Raw genomic sequence first — 27,144 nt, 5'->3', positions numbered from 1 at the left:
CTATCCTGACTCTTGCTGATGCAGTGGCTGGTCAGTGTGGAACAGCACTGGGTGGGAAAGGCCAGGGAATTTATAACTTAATGATGATGTGAGGGAGAAAGAGATTGATTGGTTTTTGTCATTAAAAACCTTAAATGAAAAAAACTTTCTCAGAATAGTTTTCAAAAGACACACCAAAAAAATCTAGCATAAGCGGTTTTTTTTCTTTTTCCTTTCAAAAGGAGGAGAGATGGGATCTGGGGAACTACTTTGGGTCCAGTAAAATATACAGGGCAAGCATTGGCTGAAACATTCTGGTCTCTAGGGTTTTGCTTGGTCTCTTTCTTGAAATTTTGGGAAAACTTTGACTGAGGTAAAAGATTTTGTTTGAGTTGGGTTAAAACCCCTTTTCACACACACCTCTTCCCTTCCCCGAGAGGAGGAGAAGCAGACTTGATAACTGCAGGTCAACTGGCACTGTTGAAGAGCTGTAGGCCTTGGGTCTGCTGCTGGTAGTTAGCCATTGCAGCCTAGGACACTGACTTGCTGCCCTGTAAGTGTTGCTGGATGCTCTTCTTTTTGCCCCACAGGGTAAGGAGCCATCAGGCACCGGATTCAGTCACTCTATGCTGGTGTTGGCATGCCAAGTCCTTCATCTCACAGTCTTGCCCCCCAGGAGGTTGCTTTTGGCCCCACTGAGACTGTTCACAGCCTTTTCAGGTGAGATGACAGACCAGTGTCTCAAGCCTGCCAAAAGAGAGTTACTTTCTTCTTGAAACTGGCCTCAGCATGCCTCAGCTTCAGCTAGTATCACAGCCCTGAGTGATCAGTTGCTCTTGCTGCTGAGGCATGGCATGGATAATGTACTAGAAGGGCTATAGTTCCCTCCATACTGTTGTTTTAACAAAAGCTATAATCTAGTCTTCCACAGAAAACGGCATTGCTAAGGGTTCTTCACATGGAGATGTGGGGAGGGCATGCTTGTGGCTTTGTTGTGGGAGGAGGAGTATCGTTGTGCAAGGAGTGCACGTGACGTGGAACATGGGGCACTGTCACCTTTCCTGCCCTGATGCCTCAATGTTAACTAGAAGAGCTGCTCCAAAGCAGGGTACTGCACATGCTGGGACTTGTAAGGAGGTGTCAGGCCAAAGAGAGTCGGCAAAGAGTGTTACAGACCAGGAGCCAGGATGCTGGTTGACTCTGTCAGTATCTGTATCGGTCCATGGTGGGGAGAGAGTGGAAAGGAGTCTTTGTCTCCTGTGGTAGGCCCTGGACTCAACCAGTGCCACCTACCTGGAGACACAGTTGATCCTGACAGCAAGAGTAGAGGTTCACATGGTGGGAGGCAATTCAAGGAGCAACGCATTGAATAACAGGTAGAGCAGGATTTCAGGGACTGATGGAAGTCCAAAAGAAAGGATGCTGCTGAGTAAGTAGTACAAAGCTTGAGTCCTTTAGCTGATACTTATTAGGTCTCCTCCAGCTGGGTAATGTGAGCTGGCCTCCTGGAAAATATCTTTGATGATGGGTTTTCTTTAGAAAGTGTGGGAAAGAGGAGAACTTCAGACTTCTGGCCAGGATGCAAATGCTGCAAAGACAAAACCTTTCTGTTGTGGGTGAGCCCAAATTAGCCTTGGTTTGAATTTGGAAGAGCAGAAATGTATGGAAAATCAAGCAACACTGGGGAATGAGGGGAGGAGAAGAGACTGAGATTTGGCCAAAGCTTTCCAAAACTCCAAGGAAAGTTAGGTTCAAGACAGGCAGGGGTGAAAGCTAGCAAGTTCCTGTGCTTACTGGACCTGCTGGCTGAGCTCTGCTTCAACCCATAGCCTGGCCCTCCCCCGTGCTAGGAAGAGCAGGAAGAGCTGCATTTGTGAGGCAGCTGTGACCATCTCTTCTCCCCCACCCCTCCTCCTACTGTGTTAGCCAAGGGGGGATCTCAGGGCCTCGCTGTCTGTCTCCACCCTCAGGGACCTGGGGAAGCACTGTCGCGCTTAGGCTGCGGCCTGCCTTTCTCGGGGCTGCTTATTTCTTTTTGAAGAGCTTGCGGAAGGAGCTCCGGAAACCCCCCTTGGGCTCGTGCCGCGGGTTGTGGTCGCTGAAGGATGTTTGCTCATTGTCATCCTTCTGGCAGAACCTGGTGTTGTCTTCTGCATGGAGCTCCTAAAAGGGAAAAGACAATTTAACCAGCGTTTGCAACCTCACGTCCTTGTCCCTTTTTCTTTCTCTCTGTCTCTCTCTCTCTCTCTGTGCTAGGAGAGCCCTGGTGAATGAGGAGATGCTGGTGAGGCTGGACACAACACATCAGTCGGGTCTCAGCAGCACTGGCACCTCTGCAGAGAGCTTGCTGCTGGCTTTGTGAAGCCAGGCATTGGCAGAAGAATGGAGAGGCACTGTTAGAGGGAACTGAAGCCTTTCTCACTAACCTTTCTGTGTAGAGAGGCCTTGCTAGCCCCTTCTTTGGTCAATGAAGGAGCAAGCCAGCATGAGGAGTTGAAGGAGCAGCTCCTTCCCGCCCCCTCTTCACTTGTGAACTCCATTTACCTTAGAAGAGGGAGGCATCCCTAGCTGATAGGATGGGAGAGACTCTTCTGTTGGCTCTGCTGCTCCCTGGTTGTATATCTGTGGAGCAAGAGGCTTTCGTTAGCACACACACCTTGTGGTAAATGTGCCACTGAAAGATCTCCTCTCCCCCTTTCAGGAAATGGCCAAGTCCCTCTCAGTGTGGCTCTGTACAGACCCCCTTTTCTCCAGTTCAGCCTACCACTGCTGCAGTGGTCTCCTTTAGGGGAGCCTGTGCCCTACACAAGTTGTAGCCAACACACAGCAGCTGTTCTGGACTAACTTCCCATCTGCACTCTGCTCTGTGCAGGCAGGTGCCAAGCAGCTGGCACGTTCTTTTTTTCAGGGTGGGCTGTGTCCCAACAGCTCTTTTCCCTATGCTTTACCTCCCCTGCTCAGCTCTCCACCACCTCTTCCAGTTGCTATGCTTTTCTCTTTCTTTTCTTTGAGATTTTCCTGCTGCCTTTTCAGTCAGGCTGTCAGGAACACTTCTCCCATCATCATCTGCAACCTCCGTATACCTTGCCTCATTTGAACAGGCAGGTGTTTCTCCAGGTTGCAGAGTGGAACTAGCCTAGCACCTAGGCCTCTTCCTAAGGAAGTGTAAAGGGCACAGGGACGTTCATTCATGCCTTCTCCCCTGACTACTCCTGGTCAAAGCTAACTCTGAGTTAGGCACTGCAAACTGCAAAAACACTGTTCCTGCAAGGCCTGGTGTCCCTGCAGGGCTGGAGTGCCACCTACCATGCCAGTAGTTCTTTAGGGGACAGGGATGCAGTTGCTGGGCTCTGTCTGTTTTCCCACAGACTTCAGCATGGCTCCAAGGGCCATAGAGCAAATGCAGGTGAAACAAAACCCGTAGACCAGATCCTTATTGGTGCAAATGAGTTGACTTGGCAGAGTCATGCTGGTTTACACCAGCTGAGGATCTGATCTTTCATTTCTGATCCCAGCACTCCTTCTCACAGCAGGTGGAAGGACACTTTTTTAACTGAGTGTCAACCTATAGCACTCATTTCAAACAGCTTTGCTCATACCTCATGGCCCTGATTAGAAACAACATTTACTTGTAAGGGGAGCTCAGTGACAGCTAAAGAAACATGAGAGGCTAGCTTGTCTCCAGGGTGATAGAGCCCTGCACTCAGCCAGCTGCATGTCTCAAGCCCATGTTTGTTTCTGGGGGAGAGATGTGTGAAAAGGAGCTGTCCTGCATCTTGTCCCTCCCTTGGATATGTGTATGCAGATGAGGGTTTTGAATGTGCAGACTTGGAAGCTATTTTGGCATGTTCTCGCCTAACTGTATCTCAGATCTCTCTCCTGCTGCTGCTTCTGCACCACCATGTGCCTTTCTTTTCTCCTCCTACTTTAGCCTCCTTACTTCCAAAAAGCTCTGTTTTTCACCCGCTCCTCTCTGTGGGGGGAAGTAGCTCCTTTGGGAGCTTCGAGATGAAGCTGAAATCATGTGAGGCTGGACATTTCTCTCCTGCTTCTGCTGCAGCCGGCTCCCACTGCTGCTCCTCGTGCTGTAGAGTCTGGTGCTCACGCCCTCAGCGCTCCTCGGCAGCTCCTTCAGGGACCTGCTCAGCTGCTTGCCTTTACTGTGGAACATCTCACGCTTGTAAGTACTGCTGCTTACAGGAGTACAGCTCTTAGGCAATGGCTGTAAGGCATGATCTGTCCTCTCCGGTTCTGATGTGAAGTTAACAGGCCTAAGGAAGCAAATGTCTAAGCTGGATTCAGAAGAGGCTGGGGAGCAATTCTCAAAGAGAGCAAGGTTTTGGAAGGCATCATCTTCATAGGGGCCTGGCAGGGTGAAAACTTCCCCAGGGTAATCAAACTCTTCATAGCTTGGCGCAAAGTTCCTCGCATCCTGCAGCAGCTCCACAGAGGTCCTGATGGCTCTCTCAGTGTTTCCCACCGCATCAGCTGGCGGTGCTTCATACTCCATTTCGGGGATAGATTGTAAGGGGGCTGTCAGAGCCTTGAGTTCCTGCTCCGTGAGCTGAGAGGATGCAAGGATGTTCTCTGGCCTCTCATGTTTTCTACTTTCCATTTCCCAGTCAGGGGGCTTTACAGCCTGGATGTTCTCCATCACAGCTGGCTGGGATTTCTTCATCTGGGGCATCAAATGCCTTAAAAATCAGAAACAAAACAAAAACCCAGAAGGAAGTGGAGTACAAAAGGATGACAGAGAGACAGCCTGGCAAGCCCCTCCCTCTCCCCCATCCTCTTGCTTTTAATACCCAAAGGTATTTTAGTATCTTGGAGAACAGTAACAGAGCTGCCTTTTATTGAAATTGTCTAGATGGATTAGCAGGAGCAAACCTGCAGGGATAGGACTGCTTGTCCAGTAGTTTTGGGTCACTTTTGAGCTCTACAACATTTAACAGATAGAAATCAAGAAAGATGCTGGCTGTTCCTTCTCCTTCATGTTCATCCCCATTCTGGATTTTCACCATCCTTCCCCTTTGTAATGTAGGGGCCTGTCTTGGGAGGTAATTCTGTCTGGAAAAATGTCGAGGGTGCCTGGAGAGTTGCTACCCTCCGTGTGTGCCAGAGAAGTCAGTGGAGAGTCCTGCATCAGGGGAGGCACTAGGTACGCACGTCCCCACACTTAAAAAGCCCTAGTTAAGAACGTAATGCTGCTATCCACTGGAGACACAATGGAATGGGAGAAAGAATGATTTTATGCTCACCACTGGCAGTCTGGGTAACCCTTCCCTTCTGAGTGAAAAAGGAGGGGATCTGGGGCTAGGCAGTAACGCTTTTCATACTCCAGTATACATGCTGTGCTGTGATCCTGACTTAATTTCAGGCTGCCCATGCAGGCATGCTGGCAGCAGCTCCTGCAGCAGCTGTGTCTTGTGTTGCTTAGAAATGCCAGTGCAGCATTCGAGTATTTGAAGATGACGCTAAGCTAGGGAGGTGACTGACATGACAAACAGCAGCCCTTCAGTCCAGAGGGACCTTAGTCAACTTGAGATCTGGTGCAAGAAAAGCCTTGTGTTGTTGAAGGAGGAGACATGGAGAGTTCTACCTCGGAGCAGGATAACGGCATGCGTTAGGCCAGACTGGGAGATTTGGGCTGAGCAGCAGCTCTTCTGTGAACTTGGGGTTACAATGAATGCCAGGGTGCAAAAGAGCCAGCAGTGTGCTCTCATCACAGACAAGACAAACACTGTCCTGGTTTGTTTTAGAAGCCCCATCACCAGCAGAGCCAGGGAAATTATTGTTCACCCTCTGTTCAGCACTGATGAGGCCCCACCTGGATCGTGTCCAGTGTTGGGTCCTCGAGTTCATGGGGGGGATCTGGAGAAACTGGAGAGGGGCTAGTGGGGGCTACCAAGCCAGTCAGGGCTCTGGAGCACACCACCAGTGAGAGAAGGGAGCTGGGCTTGCCTACTCTGATGAAAAAAAGGCTGGGAACTGATTTAATAACATTCAACAACTACTTTGGAAGGTCATTAAGAAAAAACGGTGAGGCCAAAATTTCTGTAATATCATGCAATATAATGAACTACAACAGCCACAAGTTTTGACTTTGGAGTTTCAGGTTGGACAGTAGCAGAAAAAAATTCATTAGGGGGATCGTGAGAGACGTGGGAGTCTCCAGAGTCTCCATCCTGAGCGGCTTTTCAAAACAGAGGCTGGATAAAGCCACAGTTCATCTAATGTTAGCAATAGTCCTGCTATGAGCAGGAGGTTGGATGGAGGCTTCAGTGGCCCCTTTCAACGAATATTTCTGTAATTCTGTGTGTGCATTTCAACTTTCTTAGGTGACAGACAATTGCCAAGTCTCAATAAATATTTCTAGTTCCCAGCTGGGAAAAAAGGGGGCAACTTCTCTTAATGAGCAGTTGCTGTACGTATCCAGGAACTCATGGGACAGTGCTGTAGGATCAGTGAACCCACATGTCTCCCTAGCCAACACCTGGCCTAGACAGTATTAAAAGTAAGAGTCATTCTGTCTGCAGGAACAGTTTCCAAAAGAGCAGCCCACAGGTTCATTCAGCCTTGTAGGCTGAAGTAAGAAATAAGGCAAGCCTAGCATGTTCTTTCTCTGATCATCTTCTTAGCTGGCACCTATCAATAAGTTAGAGATGGCCAGACACTGCAGTGTTACCTGTCTTCCTTAAATTAGTCCTGTCACTTTTTGAATCTGTATCCTGTGACATTGAGTCCCATAGTTTAATGACATGCTGTGCGGAAAACTCCTTTTTTTTTTGCTAGTTTGAAACCTCCTATTCAGTCCTGTTCCCTAGCTCTTGTAACATGCCAGTCAGTGAATTATTCAGAGCACTGCTGTGCACCCTGCTGCCAGCCTTGCACAAATGCATCCCTCCCTGGCACACTCCGTTAGGACAGCTAGCAGCTAATGATACCATTGGCATCCAGCTCTGAAGTGCTGCCTGCTCGTAAGCTAGTGATAGTGGATGGCAGGAAGGAGCCAGCCCCTCATCTCACTGTGTGTACCTGGGGGAGTAGCCTTGGTGGTGACCGTCTGTTACTGCCTAGCGTCACTGGCATAGTATGGGAGAGGAGAGAATTTTCAGCCTACTTTGACAGTCTTGTGCTAGGACAAGAGGCTTACGGGGTTGTCGTGCCAGAGGAAGGTGCTGGTGGAAACGACTGTATGGTTTCTTCAGAGTGGATCCCGCTGTCCCGGATAGAGGTCGCACTTGGTGTTGGAGAAACCTCTTGGCTCGTGCACTGGGAGGTGAGACCTTTGTACAGCTTCACCAGGGACGACCTGAGGGAGGAGAAATCCATCGTCGTGCTAAGAAATAAGGCAGGGAATGAGCACGAGTGTGTAGAATCACAGAAAAAAGGCCTGGGAGGGACCTTAATATTCCCCTTCACTTCTTCCCACCCAAGGAAAGACCTGTCCCACCTAGTCTGTCATAGGCAGTAGTCTTTCTATTCTGTTCTTAAAACCTCTCATGATAGCAGTCCCTCCCCAGCAGTCTTTTCCAGCTCTATGTTGGGAAACTTCCCTGAAATCTGATCTAAAGCAGCATGGCTGCAATTTTTCTCCCTTTGTCCTACTCCCCCAGTGAATTATCACAAGCAGCAAAGATAACTGGGATTTGATTAAAAAAAAAACTGATTTCAGGGAAGACTCCTGAACTAGAACTGAGGAGTCTAGGTTCAGTGTCTATGACTCATCTCAAACAAGTTATAGGAGGCTTTTGTTCCCCCCACCCCACTCCCCCAGTAAAATAAGGTAAAACCGTTCTCTCTTGATCTCTTGTGTAGCCTATAAGGGCTTCAGGCCACAGGCTTGGACTTCCCCAGGACCCTGAGCTGTTGAAGCAGCTAAACCCCGCTGTATTCTGCCAGCGGTGAGTGATTTTGCTATCAGGTTAAGGAATGAAATGTTCCAATAAAACATATGGCAGCTATGTTTAGGATTAAACTAAATTTCTCTTCACTCCCAGAGTTACAGGTAAGGGCCCAACGCAAGTCTGACCTCAGATTGGAGGATAGATGCCAACAGCTGGCCTTCTCCAGCATTCATAAGCAAGGGGCTGTGTTTCACTTCAATTAAGCCATGTACCTTTTTACCTTGCCTGGACCTACACCCCACATTTCTAGGCTGCCCTCACCCCCCTTTCCCTGTGTTAGAGAGAACGAGGGTGTTGTGCTTACTTCTTCAGTTTTTTGCGCTTCTGTATGAGCAGGTCCTCGTTGCATTGGAAGAGGAGGCTGTAGTGTGAGATGAAAACCCGGAGGCGCTGCACACACACCAGCAGCAGATAATAATCAGGATGCTCTTGCTCCGTAAACTTCAGGACATTCTGGGGCACAGAGGAAAGCAGGCTGTTTGGAGGATGTCCTAACCCTTTCTGGGGAGAAGGTACTATTGGGACCATGGACTGGCCCTATGGAGTGCACACAGCACTGCATAGGCCCTGGGGGAACTCTCCTGGGCAGCACCAGTTTCTGGGGGACTTGGACAGAGCCTGTCTGCTGCTCTTCCAGTACAAACACACCAGTAACCAGCATAAATGTAAGCTGGGGGTGTGGGAAGTGCAGTGGTGGAGTCTAGCACTGAATAAATCCAAAATTGGATAAACAGTTTCTTCTTTGCTCCTGTGTTGGTATTTGCCTTGTCTGCAATGCTTTAGTACAATTCAAATAACCTTCCTGCAAACCAGAACTCTGTTTATCAGGCAGCTCTCTATAGGAAAGGTCCTTCGCCCCTAGGAGCAGCTCTCTCTCAGCTCCCAGGCATGTGGATTGCTCCGCAGGGGGGGGGGCAGCTTGTTGCAAGAGCTCAGCTCACTGGAGACATGCCCCATCTCTGGCCTGCTGTTCTCTGAGCAGCAGGCAGCGCAGCTTTTGGTTTCCTGAGGGACAGGGGCTGGTGCCATCAGGCCCAGTGGGGAAACTGGCAAACAGAAACAAGTTGCAGATAAAAAATGAAAATCAAGGCACTCTCAGCTGACTTTCCCTTTCAAAGGTTTGTTCACAAAGCCCATTAAGTTAGCCAAAGGCCCTGTAGCTGGCCCAAAAGCCAGCTCTGAGATAAAAGACATGTGTTGTCATAAGAATTCAACAAGACAGTTTCCATTCTAGGGCCCTACCTGTAGATGAATAAGGTATTCAGGGATTCGCTGGACTATATGGAAGAACAGAATGTAGAGATCAGATTTGATTTCTTCTTCTACCTGAAACAGAGAAAACAAATCAGAGTCACTCCTACCCATAAAATATGTCTGCATCCAAATAGTTCTGGTGTTTATCGAGCACTTTGCCTTAAGTAGTTACAGCAATTCACAGGAGCAGGATAGTCAAGCAACAATTGTGCATGGCAATGCAAGAGTCCCCATCTTGCTTCTGGAAGGGGTAGTTGCAACTCCTTTCACCAGCAATGCTAGTCCCAGAGATTAAATTCTTCAGGTCTAGGGGTTATCTATGGGTCACACTCAGCCTAATTAAGTACGCGTGTATGTTTAAAGTGCACTGGTTAAGTTTCATTGAAATCCTGAGCAGACATTGCTTTTCAGAATGAAGGCCTTAGTTTAGGCCCAAAGTGAATTGGACAAAATAGGATAGACCCTTGAATGTCTTGAAAGAAAGTTAGTGTTGTTTTAGTTATTGCATTTTAAAACTACCCTTGCATTTAACTTTCCTGATTAAAACCAAGAATCAAGGATGTGAGACCAAATACGTAAAGCTGAACAATAGAGAATGTTGTCTCTCTGAGGAAACACTTTAGCACTTAAAACCTTGCTGCTCTTCTCCCTGTTTGAATGAGTCCTCTGTTTTCCAGCAAGCAGTCTTATTTTCCTAGGAGAGGTCTGGATAGGATTTGCATAGGAGAACTTTCCAGAAGATTTGATCTGAGATACTGTTTCCTGTCACAGCAGGGATATAGTTTTGTTTATGTGTAGTGGTGAACATGTTTAAAGCTGCCTTTAGTAGGTCCTAACCACCATGAGCCATGGCAGTGTTCTGGAAACTGGTATTTGATAACAGAACAAATGGATTCTCAGAATTGGCAGGGGTGTGCAGCTGTGGGAAGACACAACGGGAGGAGAGCCAAGCACGCACGCTGCCCTTGGGTGTCTGTGAAGCAAGGATGCAGAAGGAAGTTTACCTCCTTCAGGATCACCACGTGGATCAGAGAGATACATTCTGGCAAGTCCCTCAGGTAAGCAACATAGTAGTCCAGAAAATTGTTCTCGAAAGAAAGAAAGAAGGAAATTTAGGAGAGATTTTTTAGCCACAGAGTCAGCCAGAACAAGAAACTCTCTTTATTCCCCCGCATCGCTCTTGAGCTCAGCAGAGCTCCTAGCTGTGTAAAGTTTTCAAGGCTTGGGACTTCACGAGGAAGTATGTTTACTGAAATGGGTTCAGCTGTTGAATACAGTGTATAAAACTTTGTAGCAGATGGTTTGGAGGAGCTTGGAAAGGAGAAAACTTTACCGTTATGACACTCTTAAAATTCAAAAATGTGTGAAATCAGATATGAGGTGACATCCTTCCAGGAAAGGTCCCACACCTTACCAGGTGTTGGTCAGACCTTCAGCCTGGGAGGGAGGTGCTGGCACATTGGCAGATAAAAAAAGATGATAGGACTGTGAAGGTGCTGTTTTACTTGGGGGCTACAGAATTTGGTCCGACCACACCACTGCACATCACTTACTCTAGGCACAGCTTCACAGCACAGCCCCTCTGTTGCAAGCTGTTTCGGCCCTCCTGTGGGACATCCTGTTTTGCCTGACCCCAGCGCAATGTCATGCATCATAGCAGAACTGCCCAGAGAGGTCCATAACATACCTCATCATTTGTTAACTTCAAGAAGATATCTCCTAGAATCCCTTGGCGTGGCCAGCTCAAGACTCTTTCCTGTAGAGCATGAAGTAAATCGACGTGCTGCTGGACCAAGTACCGCAAAGAGTTGGGGAAGAAACTGAAGGGAGAGAATATCAGACATAAAGCAGAAACACTGAATTAAATCTCAAGGCCCTAGGCATGTACTGCTGAAGTTCATGCTCACAGGCAGTCAGCATGGGCTTGCTTTATACAGAGTTATTAACCATTTTTACTGGAGTCCTGGCTGGACCAGGAGGCCCTGTGGACATGCAGGTATCCTCTCTAGCGAGTTACTTGTGTTTTGAGGGTTTCTTAGGCTGACTTCTCCAGTGCTTTGTGTAGCCAACCAGAATCTCCACAACAACCCAGGCTACTTTGACTAATGGAGAAGGATCACGGTCCTTAGCAATCCCATGGAGTGCTTGGAGGAGTGCTCCTCAGCTTTGTATATTGGATTATTTGTTGGGCCCTTTAATGAACTACTTTGCTGATGCAGAGCTGATCAAAATGTGCCATTGCCTCTCTGTCACTTCATGCTGATTTTATCCAGAATCAGGATGAAAATATCAAATATCAAAATATTTTGCCAGATGGAAATTTCCCAGGGAAAAAAAGCAAAAGTGAAAACTCACTTGGCACTATCAAAATGTTTCAGTATGAACTGTGTCCATCGTGAAACTGTTTAGCTGAGTCCATATCTACCCATGTGCCAAATGTCCCACAATGTCCTTCTGTCAAATGACTCTAAGAATGCCTCTGGCCTGGGCACAGTGCATTGTGTGAAATGCAATATGGTCAGAGATCCCAGCATCTGCAGGCTCAGGGGCTGAGAAACTTGAAATGAAATCTCTCTATTCAGTTTAACAAATACATCAAATCCAGTTGAAATGACCTAAAACAAAATAATTGGTGTGATTTTTTTTCCTTGAAGTCTTTGTAAAGTACCTGCCAACCACATCAATCTGTCAGGAGGAAACTTCAGTATCTGTCTTGAATCATACAAATTTACAGCTTTTCAGGGATTTGCTACTTCAACAAACAGACAGGAATGTCTTTAATCCCTACAAAAACTTTCCAGTGCTTCCAATTTTCAATTAGAAATAAGCTTTAAATGTTTAAATATCTCTGTGTGCATGAACTGGGTGAGGTAATGAAACAGAAAGAATATTGACTAAAGAAAGTGCATACTAAGTCAAATACCTTCTCTCTTTGGTGCTCCTTTTCACATCTGGTCCTTGCAATGTGGCCTTGATTTTCAGGATTAGGGAAAGGTTGATGACATATTTCCTTTCTGACTCCAGCAGCTCCAAAGCAATGTTCTGCCTTTTAGCTTCCACCAAAAAAATGGTTAAGTTAAAAAAAAAATAAAAAAAAAAGGACAGCATCATGTTAGACTGCATTTGGCCTGATGATCCAACACTAAATCATAAAAGGAGTGTCATTCTAGCCTGATGCTATATCAAGATGTGTTTCACCTCATGGATTCCAGCTTTTTTCAAAGATCCTAGGAAAAACAAAACAAGCAACCAAGGGCAAAACAGCTCATACCATAGGTTCACATCCAGTTCCCTGCAAAATGAGAAGTTGTATTTTACACCCACTTCCCCAGCTGCACTCTCACAGCCCCACTAGCACTCTGAACCTGCTGGGTTGTGGAGTGGAGGATGGGTGTCCTGGGTGCAGAGTGTATTTGGTGTGACTTCTCTGGTGGCCTCAACCAGCAAATACAAAAGCCAGGAGTCCTGGGGACTCTGAGGCCCTGAGGGATTCCCTCCAGGCAGAGGAAACTGGCTTGTTTGTCTACAAAGAGTCATTACTAGCTCCCACCAGGTGCAGCCCTGAGCCTCTCTGGCTGCAGGTTTCCCCTCTGCCCTTACCAGCCAAAGAGGGTTCACATATAATGTTGTCTGCTGAGCTGTATCTGCTCTGGCCCATATCTTTCCCTCTCTCTGGTTGCTCTTTGGATATATATTCATCTCCCCACTCCTTGGTGTCCTTGGGCTGCTTCCACACTGTCGATGGCAGATGCACCTTTGCCTGACCGTCTGTTGTCAAGGAAGGCTTGAGGCCGTCGTCTGCCTCTATGGCTGCTCCTGCAATAGCAAACAGTGGTGTGGACTGTGACGTCTCTGTCAATAGGTATTCATCCTTCAGCAAGCAGCTAACGTATTATTTTCCCTATAATGAAAAGGGAGCTTGAAGCACTCTTGGTGCTTGACAAGTGGTATAGCCTCATAGAATTAATACACAACTCCAAACAGAAGTGCAGTTGATGAGCACTTAAGCAAAACGAGGTTCTGCACTCTTCCAGCATTTTTTCGAACTTGATTATTTTCTGACCAAATAAGGTTCAAAATTAGATATACATGCTAGAAAGAAAAAATACATATTCCAGGCATGGATGTACTACAAGATTTTAGGACATTTCAGGACTCAATAATATGACATTTATTGACAAGTATTGTAGAAATGGGAATTATGATTAGAATTAGGATTTAAATGTCACTCTCAGTGGATATAAACTGTCATAGATCTTAAAGTTTTTGTTAGTGTAATGTGATTATGCAGCAGGAGCAGGACAGGTAGTCTGAGGCTATTAAATCACAAGGCAGGGGAAGACACATTAGTGCCGTAGGGCTAGAATTGCTTTAACACAGGTAATTTGAATTTGGTTTGCAGTGAACCATCTTCTGTAGTTTTTGTCCTCTTTTTTTCTTCCAGTGGATTGAGATGAAAGAGCCATACTACTGGTGAGTATTGTAAACTTCTGGTGGTGGTTCTCATCTACCTTGTTTGTTTTTGTTTGTTTGTTTGTTTTCCTGTTCATTTGTTTGGCCAGGATCCTTAATGTGCGCTCACCACATCTTTCTCTTATTTCTTACACATTTTTATTTTGTCACAGAAAACTAACTGTTCTCTCTCTAGCTCTTCAGGCATGTCTGTGGAGGAGTCTGTCTGGAAGCTGGTGGACGAATAAAGCAGCTGACCACTTCTACCGATGGGCAGTCTCTGTAAAAGCCATCTCTTGCCTCGTGGCAGAATGGCTCAGGGATTAGTCTTCACTATATCAGTGAGCCTCAATTCTTCTTTCTGCAAAAGCTCTTGGAACCTACAAACGCAGGAGCAAAAGTGCTGTGCCTGCTGAATAGCAATGCTTCATATTGCCCATTGGTTACTCGACACTTCAGGAACCCGGACTTGCCTTGTATAAACAAGGCCTCAACAGCCGTATAAAAAGAGAGATGCACAGTGAAAAGTCATTGCTGTGAAATGCGTCCCTTGAAAGTATCTCTTCAGTGCCATAAAGCAGACACTGTAACTGAATCATTGTCCTACTGTTTTTTAACAGTTGGATATTTTCCTACCTGGACCTGCTATGACTTTCACGCTCCCTTCTCCCATTGGCATGATCCTGGTGTCAGACACTGTTGAAGAACAAGGGAAGACATAATGAGAGAAAATGGCAGTAGAGCAGGTTTCCTCCTGCCAAACCCCATCAGTATGGTCGAATCTTTTAGCCTTTCACATTTTTGGTCTGGGAAAACCCCTGTTAAATCCTCTGCTGAGGAAAAGGCTGCTTTTTACCATTGTGCCTCTCGTCTTTGTTTCAGTAGCACCTGCAGACAAGTGAATGAGGGCTCCCGTTGTGCTTGGTGCTGTACCACCTCAGAGGAGTATGAGCAGTCCTGGCTTGTCTGCTCAGGACATGCAAGTCAGCAGACAGTGAGAGAGTGGAGGCCTGCTGTTATTTTGGGTGAGGAGGAACTTAAGAGTGGAGGGGTCAGCCAACTGGAAAGAAAGAGCAGTGGGAGAAGCAGGTAAGAGGCAGGTGTGGGATGAGGGACATGTGCGAGCGGGCTGACGGCACCACCTCAGAGCAGGGCAGAGGAGGGGCAAATTCTGAGCAGAGCAGAATAGAAAATGGCACATTATTTTCATTCAACTTTTGTACCTTTGCTGACATTTTAAATGTGTATGTTTTTAGTATCTTGCTATCTGGACAGTAAGAGGGTGATAAACAAATTTAAACCCCCAGAAGTTAAACATAGAAAGAAAGACTCTGGAGCCATCAGCTTTGATTCTGACCTTCACAAGGAAGGACATTCAGAAGGGTTCCTCTGGGTCAAGGTGTAACCCTAACCCCATGTGGTTGCCTTCAACAGCTAGTAAGGGGAATGACAACCATCACAGGGTGGGTATCTCCAGCACCAGCCTGATGCTGCCATACACTGGCTAATGTACCAATTCCCATGGCCCGTTGTCAAATCAATTACTGGTACATCCTTTCAATGATGCCACACATTCCCTCTCAGCCCGGTCCCCTGTGATTCTTTCTCTGCCCTGTTCCCTTACACAAGAACACATCCACAAGTTGTAGTATTTCCATCAGGAGTTCCTACTCGGTCATGTGTGTACCACTAGCATTACAAGGGAGAAGATGAAGCCTGCTTCCCTTTTGCTGAAGGAGTCAAGGAATGGCTCTCAGGGCAAATTCACAGTCATCTGCATCCAGGCTAGCGCCAAGGTCATGCTTGCCTTCCTGAGACACAGTGCTGAGGTGTGCTCAGAGACCCAGGAGCAGTGCTGCTGGGGGCAGCACTGCCCTGTTCGCTTTCTGTGCTGTTGGCACCTGGGCAAAACCTAGTGTCCTTTTACCCTAGGGATCTTTTCTGCTCTTTTTTTCCTGAGGAAATCACTGCACTTGCCTACTCTGGCTGTCTCCTACCTTTTTCATAGGTCACGTTGTGCAAAAGACTAGTAAAATCTTCATTGATCAGCACAGGGTCTGGGAGGTTAATGGATCGAAATGGGCTGCCTTGGAGAGGCGTAGGTACTGTCTGTGACCCATGGTCATCCTTCTGCGCTCTTCTGTACAAATAAAAAGAATGAGACAAAAAGTGTGAATGCTACAGGGGAAGCTTCTAGCTACACTACAGCTGTGGCAGGCACCAGCATAAGCGCAGAGACAGAAGTAGGACAAGACAGCAGGAATGGAGTTTGCTTTGATGCAGTTTATGAACAATATTGTGGAAGTAACTTTCACTGGCTATAGAAGAAAGTTATTTCAGATCTGCTCTTTTGCAGAACATAGCTAATTAAATGGCTTAATTAGCTCACGGGTTAGCCTAGATTTGCATCAAGGCAGTTGTAATCCATCATCCAAACTCCATTTTCAAAGTGAGGCTAATCAGGGCCAAGGTGGACAAGCAGTCTGCCTCCTCACAGTAACAGTGTGGCCCAGCAGTGTGAAAACATGCTCCCACATGTCCCTACTCAGAGTAGAAAAGGCTGGTGACGAAGAAACGGAGCATGACTGCACCTTCGCGTGCCCATCGAGTCATGCACACTTGGCAATGGGAGAAGGGAAGGGAAACCTCACTGCTGTTGTCAGATAGCAACAGCTTTTAATGGTCACAAATATTCCTGCCCCAACATGTCTCCAGTAGGTCTGTTTATTGCAGCAGGCCTTGGTTTCCCCAAGAGCCGCTGGGACTTTTTTGCTGCTAGAATCCCACTGAGTGTTGGTGTTTTTCTGCTGTGTTTGCTCAGTGAGTATATATCTGAAAGCCTGGGGTGCACTGAAGGCTGGAGCTGCCGTTAATAACCAGGGTTTCTGCATACGCATAGGCAGGAAAAGATTGAGAAATTAAGCCATAAGGAAATGAACCAAAACGGACGTCAGTATTAATAAGCCCATCCAGAGCCCTGGAGTTCAGCCCCTTACTTCGCTTTCACTTTCCGTGATTCTCGCCGCTTCTCTTGCTGCAGCTGCTCGATTTTCTGTTGCATTTCCTCCTGCTTGGCACTGATTTCTTCAATCATTGACTTTGCATCACTGAGCTCCTCCTGAGAAACAAGCAAAAGCACAATGTTCCTGGTGTGCCAGCATAGGTATTCACACATTGCGCTTGTTGGTCCAGATCCCAGTGTGATCACTCACGTGTATAAGTTTTTGTCAATCAGGCCTTGAAACTCTCTTTGTAGCCCTGTTTCCCAAAGGAAGGAGGCCCAATGTAATCTCCCTATGCATGTGGCTCACTGTCAGTATGTCTTCCCTCAGCAGTCCTGAGGCAGTTTCAAGGAGACCTGGCATGGACGTAGAGATCTCTGACACATGAAATCTCTGCAGGTTTCATCAACATGATCAGCAGAATGGAGAAGAGGAACTCAAGAGTTTCTTGTAAATTGCAAGGGGGGGGGGGGTTCTCCCTAGCAAGGAAAAGGTTTCACCAGGAGCTCAACCAAACTGTTAGATGATGGACATGAGAATGAGGCAGAGGGAAAGTAGCCTTCACCCCACGTGCTGCTAGCATAACTCCTTCCATCTGGATTTTGAAACCTCTTTTCCCCCCATAATGACGTCTGAGATAACCCTGCCTCTGGCTGCTTTGTGAGCAGCACCATGTACCCTTATGCTTCTTGCCATCTTCCTTGTTCAGCTAGGACCATAGGACCACCTTCTGCCTAGTGCCAGCTGTCTCTTCCCTGCCACAGGGGCAATAACAGGCTTTTCCAGAAAGTAACCCTCTTTATCTTCACAAGGCATTATTGATTCAGCAAAACCTCTTGGGAAAAATTTACCGTAAAAACAATAAAGTAGTTCCTCTGCCAGCCTCTTTGCAGGCAATCATCCAGTTTCTGCAGGGAGCTGCTGGCTGGTTTGAAGTGCACATGAAGCCTACTTGCTAGGCTCTTTCTGCAGCCCTTTGTCTTTAGCCTCTTGGGCCACATCAAGCCAGGCAGTGCTTCCTCCCTGCCGCGTGGGAATGCAACTTCAAAAGGCTTTAGGATTTTGTATTTGTTCCCTGCCCACTAGCGGCTTTGGTTCCTGCAGGAAATGCCCCTACCTGACCCAGGGAGACATACAGCGCAGGGGCATAGCAGTCCTCAAGCATGCCGTCTGTCCGTAGCATGTCATGTGTGTAGCCCTCAACATGGACCCTTTGCACTTGAGGTGGCAGGTGGCACTGCCTTGTAGCCCCTCAAGAAGCCCGAACAGGCTAAGGCATGGGTTACATTTGAGTGAGAGTCTCAGGTCTCTTTCGTAGGGGGAACCTAAGGCCAAAGGAACTGCGCCGACTATATCTGCAAATAATTGCCAATTCATTTCCTTCTCAAGTAGGAGGGATTAATGGGGGAGAGCTGCCCCATGCCACCAGAGCAAATGTGGCAGGTAGGCATTCCTCCCACCAGTCGTGCTCCTACCTTGAACGTGTTGAGGGAGTTCTTCATCTCAGCCACTTTCTCCTCCATGGCACAGCGGCAGCTCTTGACCTTCTCCTCCAGGGCATACTCGCCATGCTGGATTCGTGACAGCTCCTGCATCGCTTCTGTGAAACCCGCCTTCAACTCAGAGGCTAATGCCTGCAACTAGAGGAACCACAAACACGGTGGGTTCAGTCCCTCCTCCCAGACACAGGTAGCTGTGTCCCCGAGGGTCACTCTTGGTGCAAAGACTGAGTGTAACCCGTCCTGTAAGGTGCTGTCCTCTTTCTCCTCTTCCTGTTGGGAGACTTCAGGGGGAGGTTCAGCTAGGTAGGTAGGTGTTGTTTGTCTCGGATAAATAATGTGCCCCTTTCCAGACCCAGAGTTTTTCCGTGCTCCCCGGCAGGTTGCAGCCTGTCCATCTCCAGCAGGAGAGGGCAGCCTGAAACACAGTGAGCAGGTTTGCAGTCACAGCAGCCAGATTATCGATCCCCAGAGCAGCTGAGCAACCCAGAACATGACCCCTCCAGAGCAAGGCCTCCTCCCCCGTGTGCTCACAGGGCTGGTGCTCTCCCTGCACAGGTCTAATGCCTCCTGGCTCTCAGAGGGCTACGGAGAAGTTGTGTCCTTTCTCAGTGGGCCCTTTCTAGGGAGGGAAGCAGCTCTTTCGCTTGTAGCAGGGAGGGAGAGGGGGCTTTCTTCTGGTGTACAAGACAGCATGCCCACCGTTGCTGTTTTCTGTCCTTAGAAGCCCTAGCCCTGCTGAAGAGCTCACAACCTAAGCTGGAGGCAGCTGGTTGATAGCTGGGTGAAGCAGGAGGCAGACTGGGCTGAGCCAGGCTGGCAGAGCAAACGGACAAGGCAGGTTTGGAGATAGGCACTAGGGAAGGAGGCAGCCTGCAGAGGGCTAAGCAGGGACACCCTCTTCGGGGGTAGCTCGGGCCGGCGACCCCAAATTCAGCGCCCACTGCCGTCAGCGAGGCTCTCGTTCCACCTGCACAAAGCCCACAGCTAGGTCGCGGCCCAAGGCGCTTCGGTACCAGTGGTTTTTACCTTTACAACAGAAATTCGGCCTAACATCTGGTTATAAACTGAGTCCAAAACTGGAGCACTGATGGTAAGAGGACAGCCACCCCGGGGAACTCAGGCGCTTGAGTCCTGTAAATGGAGCAGAGATGGCTTCCGATACCTCAGGGCAATGGCATATACCATCTTCCTCTGGTCAAGACAGCCTCGGTCACCGCTGCTGTGGAGCAGACCGGCAGTGTCTTTACAGAGGACGTCTGCCTGACATCCCCACTCCTGCCCCAGCACTTGCCCCATGGTCCCCCAGTCTGGTCTGGCTGGACACATGTTTCCAGAGCTGCGAAGGGCTCCATCACCTGACCTCCTCCCTCTCCCGTAGTGGCAGGCATCCAGCGAGAAGGGACGGGGAGCACATTAGGATGGAAAAACCTCAGCCTTGCCCAGCTATGGGAGCACCCAGGGATCGCATAGGACCAGAACACATCCAGCATTGAGGGTAGCTGAAAGGGGTAGAAGGGCTGTTCAGGCACTGTGCTAAGAGCAACTGCTGGAGCTGTGCTACTACAGAGGGCAATGACACACCATGTCTGATATCTTTACCTATTTATCAAAGCCCAGGGTGGTGAACTAGGTGGTCCTGGCATCATCAGACATCCTGATGGACAAGCTTGGAGAAATGGGAGGACAAAAAGTGCTGCAACTGTGTGAAATGTTAATATTCCCATGCTTCATCACTGGTACTTGCCAGTGCCTTACACAGTGTGGCTAGTTTCCCTAGCATCAGCATTGGGCATCCTGTACTTTCCTGTAAGTGAGAAGTTGTGATGCTTCAGGCCTGTTATAGAGATCTGCTTCGGGATGGAGGCATCACAGCCTTCAAGTCCTGCTAGCAGGGGAGTCAACCTGGAAGCTGGCCTTGGAAATGTTTACGTCTGAGGAGAATAAGCCCAAACTGAAAAGCCCCCACCAACAAGCCTGGCCGTATTCTCCTTGGATTCTTCCAGCATGGGGATAAACTAGACAGATCCTTTGTAAAAGTTACAGGCAACGCTGACCTTGAGGTTTTAGAGTCCAAAACTGCTGGGCATCATCAAAGTCAGAAAAAAAGCATTGATGTAGAGAAGTCACTGTCCATGTGTACTGAAACTCTCTTTGAAAACAGAATTTGAGCAGCTGAAGGAAAGATTTGGACTAGAGACTGGACTAAAGTACCTCTGTATCTCAGCAATGCATCTAAAGGCACACAGTCACTTGTTATTTTAGGGTTCACTGTTGGCGAGTCTCAGCTTTGCCAGTCACTGCTAGTTTGGTTTATCTGTCTACTCCTCAGGACAATGCTCCGGATCCCAGCCTGGGCTTGTTGTGCCCGGTATGCAGCTGGAGGTGGCAGTGGATATTTCAGACAACAAAATGCATCTTCTATTCTCATTTCCCTTTGTTGTTGTTCGATGGATGAAAGCAGCAGTGACCCCAGTCAGCCGCATCTGCCAGGATTTGTACAGCTGGACACAAAATGCTGAAACCCTGAGAGCTGGGCCCTGCCAGAACTCCCTCCTCTACTACCCTCAGTGTTACAAGCACAGAAAGGAAGCATAAACAGCCTTGTGGCATTGGATGTAGGTCTGACCCCAAATCAAATTGAATGGTTTAAAAGCAACAGATTATCTTTGAACTCCTGCCAAATGTGGTGTAGTGCTTGAGCACTGGATTTTAGTTTGAGCTCGTTTCTAATAACAAGCTGCAGAAAACAATCTTTTAAACCCCTTGAGTTTTTACAATGAATGGAAGCCTTCAAAGAGTCAGCTCATGCTTATGTCTTACAGGCCCATAGTGCTTATGCCTATGGGCCTGAAGAGACAACTCACTGGTTTGTGAGCTTCTGGAAAGTCATGGAAATTCAGTGTTTCTAAAACTGCTAAAGAGCAACATGTACCAAAAAAAAAAAAAAAAAAAAAAAAAAGATTTCATATTGCTGTGGAAACTTGGCAAGAGTTTAGCTGTAATGTGTTGTCCTGACTCACCTATTCATAGGAAGAAAGGAAGAAATACAGTTGAAGAGGAAGACACCTTAGTAAATTAATTTGATCTATCTAATGCCTTGGAGGTAAATGCATCTGTGTGGTCAGAAGGAATCCTTAGAACCTGTCCAAGAACTTGGAAAGACCTGTTCCAAAAGATCTTCTAGGAATCTAAATAATCTAGTATGAGATATACATTTCAGCACCCAACTGCCTTTGCAAGTGTGGCCCTCAAACCTGACAGCACTGCAGTGTAGGAACCAGCAGCATGCATCTGTAACAGGTCATATCTTTTTTGAGGGGGGCTAACTCTTACTTGCTACCCTGGTGTTTTTCAGCTCTGCGTGGAAAAGCCCTGCATATAAGACCTCTAGCAAAAGCAAGTTACTGCCCATTGGAAAATGAAGGATTCTCCTCCCCTCTATGCATGGCTGATCAAGAGGACAATGAGAAGCAATCACTTGTGACTCTCACTTGACCTCCATCCTACAGGAATATGAAGTCTGTGTAGACCTGGAGAGGGGAGCAAGCATTTCCCAACATGGAAGGGGGAACCATGACTGTATGAAGGAAGTAAGGGCTAGAGGGGATTAACCATGCACAGCCTGGGAGGGTGAGATCACAAGACATGCAAGAAGCTCACCTCAGCATGGTTTTGACTTTGCTTTGTAAGAGTGGAATGATAACAGCTATGAAATCTCCTGTACTGAGCTTCTACTCCTGTCTCATCTGCCATACTGTCCCTGGAGGGTGGGCAGGAGGCAGCAAAACTGCAGAGCCTCCTCCTCCAAGACAGATGATCTCAGCATGGAGGTGCAGCCCATAGACCCAAAGCTAGGATGGACGGCCAGACTTTGTTGCTTGGTGGCTTCTATGTGCAAAACATCATGACTGTCCCTGATGTTGAAAGCTTTGCTCTGAGACTTTGAGGCAGCCCAAGGAAGAGGATCGTAGCCAGGAGATGGGGATAGCCTGCGGAAGGATGGTCCTGAGATGGAAAGCAGAGGGGAGAGCCTTCATGAGCTGGGGATTACTGCCTCTGCTGTTGCTGAGAAGGTGAGGAGGAACCCTTATTGCCACAAGTAGCTGTGTTGCCACACATCTCCCCCAGCACCAGTCAACCAGGCTGTCCAGGGCTCTGCACCTCCAAATGGTACCTGTTCTGCACCTGCTGCCTATGATCCTTACGCTAGCATTGGGCCTGCTCTGTGATCTCAGATAGTCAGAATTTCCAGTTATGGAAATGTTCACTCAGAGTACAGCTCCAGATCAAACTGGACCAAGGTTTAAATGCTCAAACTCTTTCGAGTTTCCTGCAGACTGGAAATTCCCAGGAAACATCATTGTGGAGATGCTGAAACTCTACATCTCACAGGAAGGAGGCTCCCTGGGCCGTGACGTAGACAGTTTTTCACACTGATGGTGGCTAATTGCAGCACGAATGTCACATCAAAGAATGGCTGCAGAGCTCTGGAAGCCTTGAGCACCTTGAGCCACATGACGGATCAAGCTCAGGGTTTCCAAGCTCTTGGCTGGGGAGCCAGGCAGAGACATGCAGCAAGACGCAAAGCTCTGGCCTGCCCAGCTGCACCAGAGTATCAGGCAATAGCACCCCTCAGTCAAAGGAGCTGCAAAGCTGCCAGGATGATTCCAGAGCGCCTCAAGAGACTTGCTCCCTACTGGAGAAGACCCCCCAGGTCAATCAAGGCATCCTTGCTCCTGGGGCAGTTCATCCAGTTTGGTTGAAAGCTCATCAGAGCTCAGCCATGTAATCTCCCTCCGGCCCAATAAATTGACATTCTCTAATTGGTGCTAATGATGCCAGATAATTACTTAGCTGAATGCACAAATCACCTGTCTAACCAGTTGTGAGCAGAGAAATTTTACTGGAATGTCTTTTAAGATGAAGCCCAAGAGATGATATGTATGACATTTATTCATGCAGTGCGCACATTTTGGTTGGCATGTTCCTTGTGAGTGCCTACATTTTTTTCCCCACTGGATTAGCTTTGTAACCACTAGTTATCTATTAGTAACTCTTGAAACTCGTGGAGTTATTCAGGGCATTTTGCTCATTTTTACCTGGGATATCTGTGTTGCAGGGTTACTCACAGGCACACTTTCAGTCTCTCCTGTGGGAATAAAGAACTTCAGTCAATTAAAATGACTTATTATGGTTGCTATAAATAACTGGAACAGAGGTTTGAAATCCCTCTCGTGGTACAAATTATTTTTAAAGGACTCGAGTCTCACTTTAGGAGATGTGGACACCTTATCGGTTGTACAATAACTGCAGTTATAAAATGGGAATGGCTCAACTAAATCTGATCTTATATTCACCTCATTTGCTGCCTTTTTCCTGTCCAGAGCTGAACTACATGAGGAGATGAGAAATCCTATATGCACAATTATGAACAGATTGCCCCCTGAGAAATTCATTTCCATGTACCAGCTTTAGTAACAAGTTTTTACTCTGAAGCATTACAGTTCAGTCTCTCTTCTAAAATTGTGATTTTTTTAATCCTCTATTGTACATATTTTGACTATCTCTATAAATGGCTGATCCAGTCAGTGTATTTTAAGTTATATTTTGTCATAACAGGTCCCAAGCAGTAATCACGTTTTGTAACACCAAAAAATACACCCTTTTATGAGTTTAAATTCCTCTTTTTTTGTGGCATAGTGATCCCACCTGATCTTGTGTAATGAAGATGGGGTTAACATTTCCAAAACAGACTTGGCTCACAGAGGAGTTTAGATCTGTTTTGCAAAAGGGATATGAACACTGCAGAGACATTTTCTCTAGGCATTATTAGGGGCTTGATGGGAGAAAAAAATCTGTTTGCTTATTTCCTCTTCTAACATAGTCTCATTTGTGCAGAAACCTTCAATTACCCACCAGAAATTGTCACTGGGTGTGCTCCCCTGGCACGTGGAGGGAACTGCAGTCTGGTTGCCATTGATTTCCATGTTCTTCTCTACACCAGGCTCCCTACCTGGCCTTCACCTCTCTGAAAGCACTATGCCACCCAGTTCCTGGTCTGGGTCACCTCCCCTCAACAATGTCCCTTCACGATGTGGGTTTTCTGCTGCCTCCGGGAATTTGCATTACCTTTCTACACTGTCAGTCACCGGTCTGGCTAGTGGCCCGTTTTGGGGGCGGCTGAGCTCCTTCTGTCCGTGCTGGCTCCAGAGGCTCAGTGCCTTACCTTTAAGAGCACAGAAATTCAGGCCTGCAGAGGCCTGAGAAGGGTTTAAGGCCGACTTTGCCCCAGTTAACAAGTGGAAAGTTGAAGCCTGGAAGTCAGGGCTTTGCAAAACACAGCTCTGTGCTGATTACTCTGCCCCTGAGGCGAATATGGGTTACTGCCAAGGGCACCTACGAATTGGCCCTGTTCTGGTCTCTAGGATTTGTCCTGATTCAGAGGAATGTGAGCATATTCCCTAGTGACTCCTGGAAGTGAGAGGCAGAGGAGGGGAGGCTGGGTGCTCCATGTGCAGCCTTTGCAGCCGTGGGGATCGGCAGCAGGGTCAGGCGCTGACTCCCTGGGAAATATCCTCTGGGGTTTTTGCCAGGGGAAGCAAGGGACCACAGGCTGATTTGGAGAAGTAACCAAGATCAGCACTGCCAGCCATTAGTGCTTGAAACCCATCAGCCAGCCCTCACTAAAAGCCAAGGTGTGTTTTTTAAATCACAGATTGTTTTTATTTTCAGGTTTGGCCCTTCTGGGTTCATCTTCAGTTTTTCTGTGCAACTCCACAAACTGAAAATTGGGTTTTTTTGACCTGACTGATGAAACTTGCTCATGATTCCTGGAGCTGAGACTTGAGAAAACAGCCAGTGCACGAGATCCTCTGAAATCAAGACAGAATCCTTGAGGTATGTGTTTGTTCAGATGTAAATGACTTTTACTGTGGGATGGTAATGACTGACCCAAAAAGAGCAAGGGGGCATGTTCCTTGGTTAATAGCACAATACAAAATAGATTCTGGGAAGACAGGGAGATGGCGTTTTTGCAAAGTGCTAAAGGTATTGGATGCTGAGCTATGTGAAGTGCTAGAGATGTCAGACAGAAGCAAGACAGAGTGAGGAAGGGCCATGGCCTCTCTCTTCTCAGATTTCCTTTGGGTGGTTTTTCAAACTGATCTATAATGCAGAGGGCTGGAGCCAAGCCCTGCTGAAGTCTGCAGGGATCTTTCATTTGGGTTTGGATCCAGATCCGTCTGTAACATCCTCAGACACACTTAAAGGTAGGAACTGCCTCCAAGAAAGGGCAGAAGAGAGAGGCTCCCTGCTACTTTGATTTTACCCCACATTCCTGCACATGTGAGCAGATGTGCGCTCTGAACCCTGCGTGTACCCGGCCAAAACCCCAATCATCTCTGCAAAGTCACTGCTGAGCTGCGCTGTGGGAAGCAAGGGGCTTTGTGGTTACTTCCCAATTTCTGCAGTGAACATCTGCAGCCCGTGGGGGCATACCAATTAATTGGAAAAAAATCCTTAAGCTAATTTCCTTTTCAACCTGCTATTGTGCAGGGGCCTAGGTACACAGACCTAATTTAGTCAAATTAGAATAATAATAATATAGAAATTAACTCCTCCAGTTCTTGTGCCGTGACTGAACATTGGCATCACCAAGCATCTTCTAAGGGGGAAGGTAACAGTCCAAACAGGGAGGGTCTGTATTAAGCTGGTAGTCATGGGCAGTGGTAAAGGCTGCTCCCCCTACTCTTCATAGATTCAGGAGCTCCTCAGCATTCAAACGCAGACACCTCTGAGGTGGCAAGGCTGAGCACAATGATGTTGCGAGTGGTTTGGATGGAAAGCAAGTACCACCAGCCCCACATCCTTCTGCAAGAAGAACATCTAAAGCCGGTAACTGCTAAAGCCCTGGACCTGAAACTACTGAGCTTTGTAGACTTGGTAGAAGTCCTGCTGACTGTAGCAGGAGTCTGGATTGGGGCACTGACATGAGCCATAACCTCTTGTGAGAGTGCACGTAGGAGAGAGAAGCAGATCCTCACCGAGCCTTTCTGTAAGAATTACAGAACTGACAGCATGAATTCCCTGTAGATCCCAAGGAAGAGGGGGGGTCCAAAGCAAGAGAAGGAGAATGATTACATGTGCTACAGGATTATTTTCCAGAGGGGAAAAGAGAGGTCTTTCTTTTTTAAAAATAAAAAGTAAAAACTCTCAAACCCCAATACTTCTGCCAAACTAAAGGAAGGGAATGTTTGCACAGCCCTGCTGGCTTTGCCACAGCTCAGAGGTGCTCTCAGGGAGCTGACAGGTCATATGAGGGTGGCTTTCTTCCTCGCTCTATTTTGTACCATCAGCAAGTGAAATAAGAGGTTTTACCTTCTTGTTTGTTTGAGTCCATGGCTGCTATAGGATGTGCGTCCTTGCAGGGACTCCTGTCCTCACTCTGGAGGGCTCTGGCTGGTCACTGGGAACATCCCATGGTTTAGAGCTGCCCACATGTGAGCCCTGCGATGGGTCAGATGGCCTGAACCCTGAGTGCAGAAAGACGCAGAAAGGATTTACTGAACTGAAGGGCTCCAAGTGCAGAAAACAGATGGAGGAGGGATTTAAGAGGGAAGGAGGCATCCTAAAGATTCTTTTGGGTCCACAGTGCCCCCACAAGCAGAGCAGCCTGCAAGTACAAACACTTTCCTCCCAGTCCAGAGCCATTTGTCTTTATGAGGGCAGGTGAGTAAGAGGTAATACGTAGTCCCACAGAGACTCTTTCCTCATCAAGACACCTCTTGTTCGAACGCAGAAACAAAACAAGATGTATTTCGAACAGTCAGAAGTGTATAAGCGCCTTGCATGTCTGCTCTGGATCAAAGGCCTTTTGGTATGCAAATGGTCACCCAGACTGTCCTGCAAACTTTTGTATGGGTCAAAGACATCCTACCTCCTCAGTGCTGCTGTGCGATCCCGCTGGCACTTTCAGGGGCACTTGTACTGTCACGTCTGCTTTCTCTGTCCATTGTCTAATTTTTAGAGGCACAGGAGTGTTGTGAGGCA

The 27,144-nt window shown here is 47.5% G+C and overlaps 1 protein-coding gene across 1 annotated transcript; it reads right to left on the bottom strand.

Annotated features, from left to right (window-relative positions):
- Positions 1 to 2,004: 2,004 nt before the first annotated feature.
- Positions 2,005 to 26,542, bottom strand: ARHGEF33 (Rho guanine nucleotide exchange factor 33). The gene is made up of 15 exons (XM_062571286.1): positions 26,473 to 26,542; positions 23,196 to 23,245; positions 18,070 to 18,234; positions 16,589 to 16,710; positions 15,590 to 15,732; positions 14,229 to 14,288; positions 12,741 to 12,956; positions 12,064 to 12,193; positions 10,828 to 10,960; positions 10,145 to 10,228; positions 9,129 to 9,212; positions 8,191 to 8,339; positions 7,133 to 7,291; positions 3,912 to 4,673; positions 2,005 to 2,143 (listed from the first exon to the last, which is right to left on the bottom strand). The coding sequence occupies exons 1-15, from the start codon at positions 26,492 to 26,494 to the stop codon at positions 2,005 to 2,007; spliced, it is 2,418 nt and encodes an 805-aa protein (XP_062427270.1). The 5' UTR covers positions 26,495 to 26,542.
- Between the last annotated feature and the right edge of the window lie 602 nt (positions 26,543 to 27,144).

The sequence above is a fragment of the Rhea pennata genome, chromosome 3 (genome assembly GCF_028389875.1).
Source record: "Rhea pennata isolate bPtePen1 chromosome 3, bPtePen1.pri, whole genome shotgun sequence".
In the NCBI taxonomy this organism is placed as follows: domain Eukaryota; kingdom Metazoa; phylum Chordata; class Aves; order Rheiformes; family Rheidae; genus Rhea; species Rhea pennata.
The sequence above is the reverse complement of the archived record's forward strand: the minus strand, read 5'-3'. Positions and strand labels throughout refer to the sequence as shown.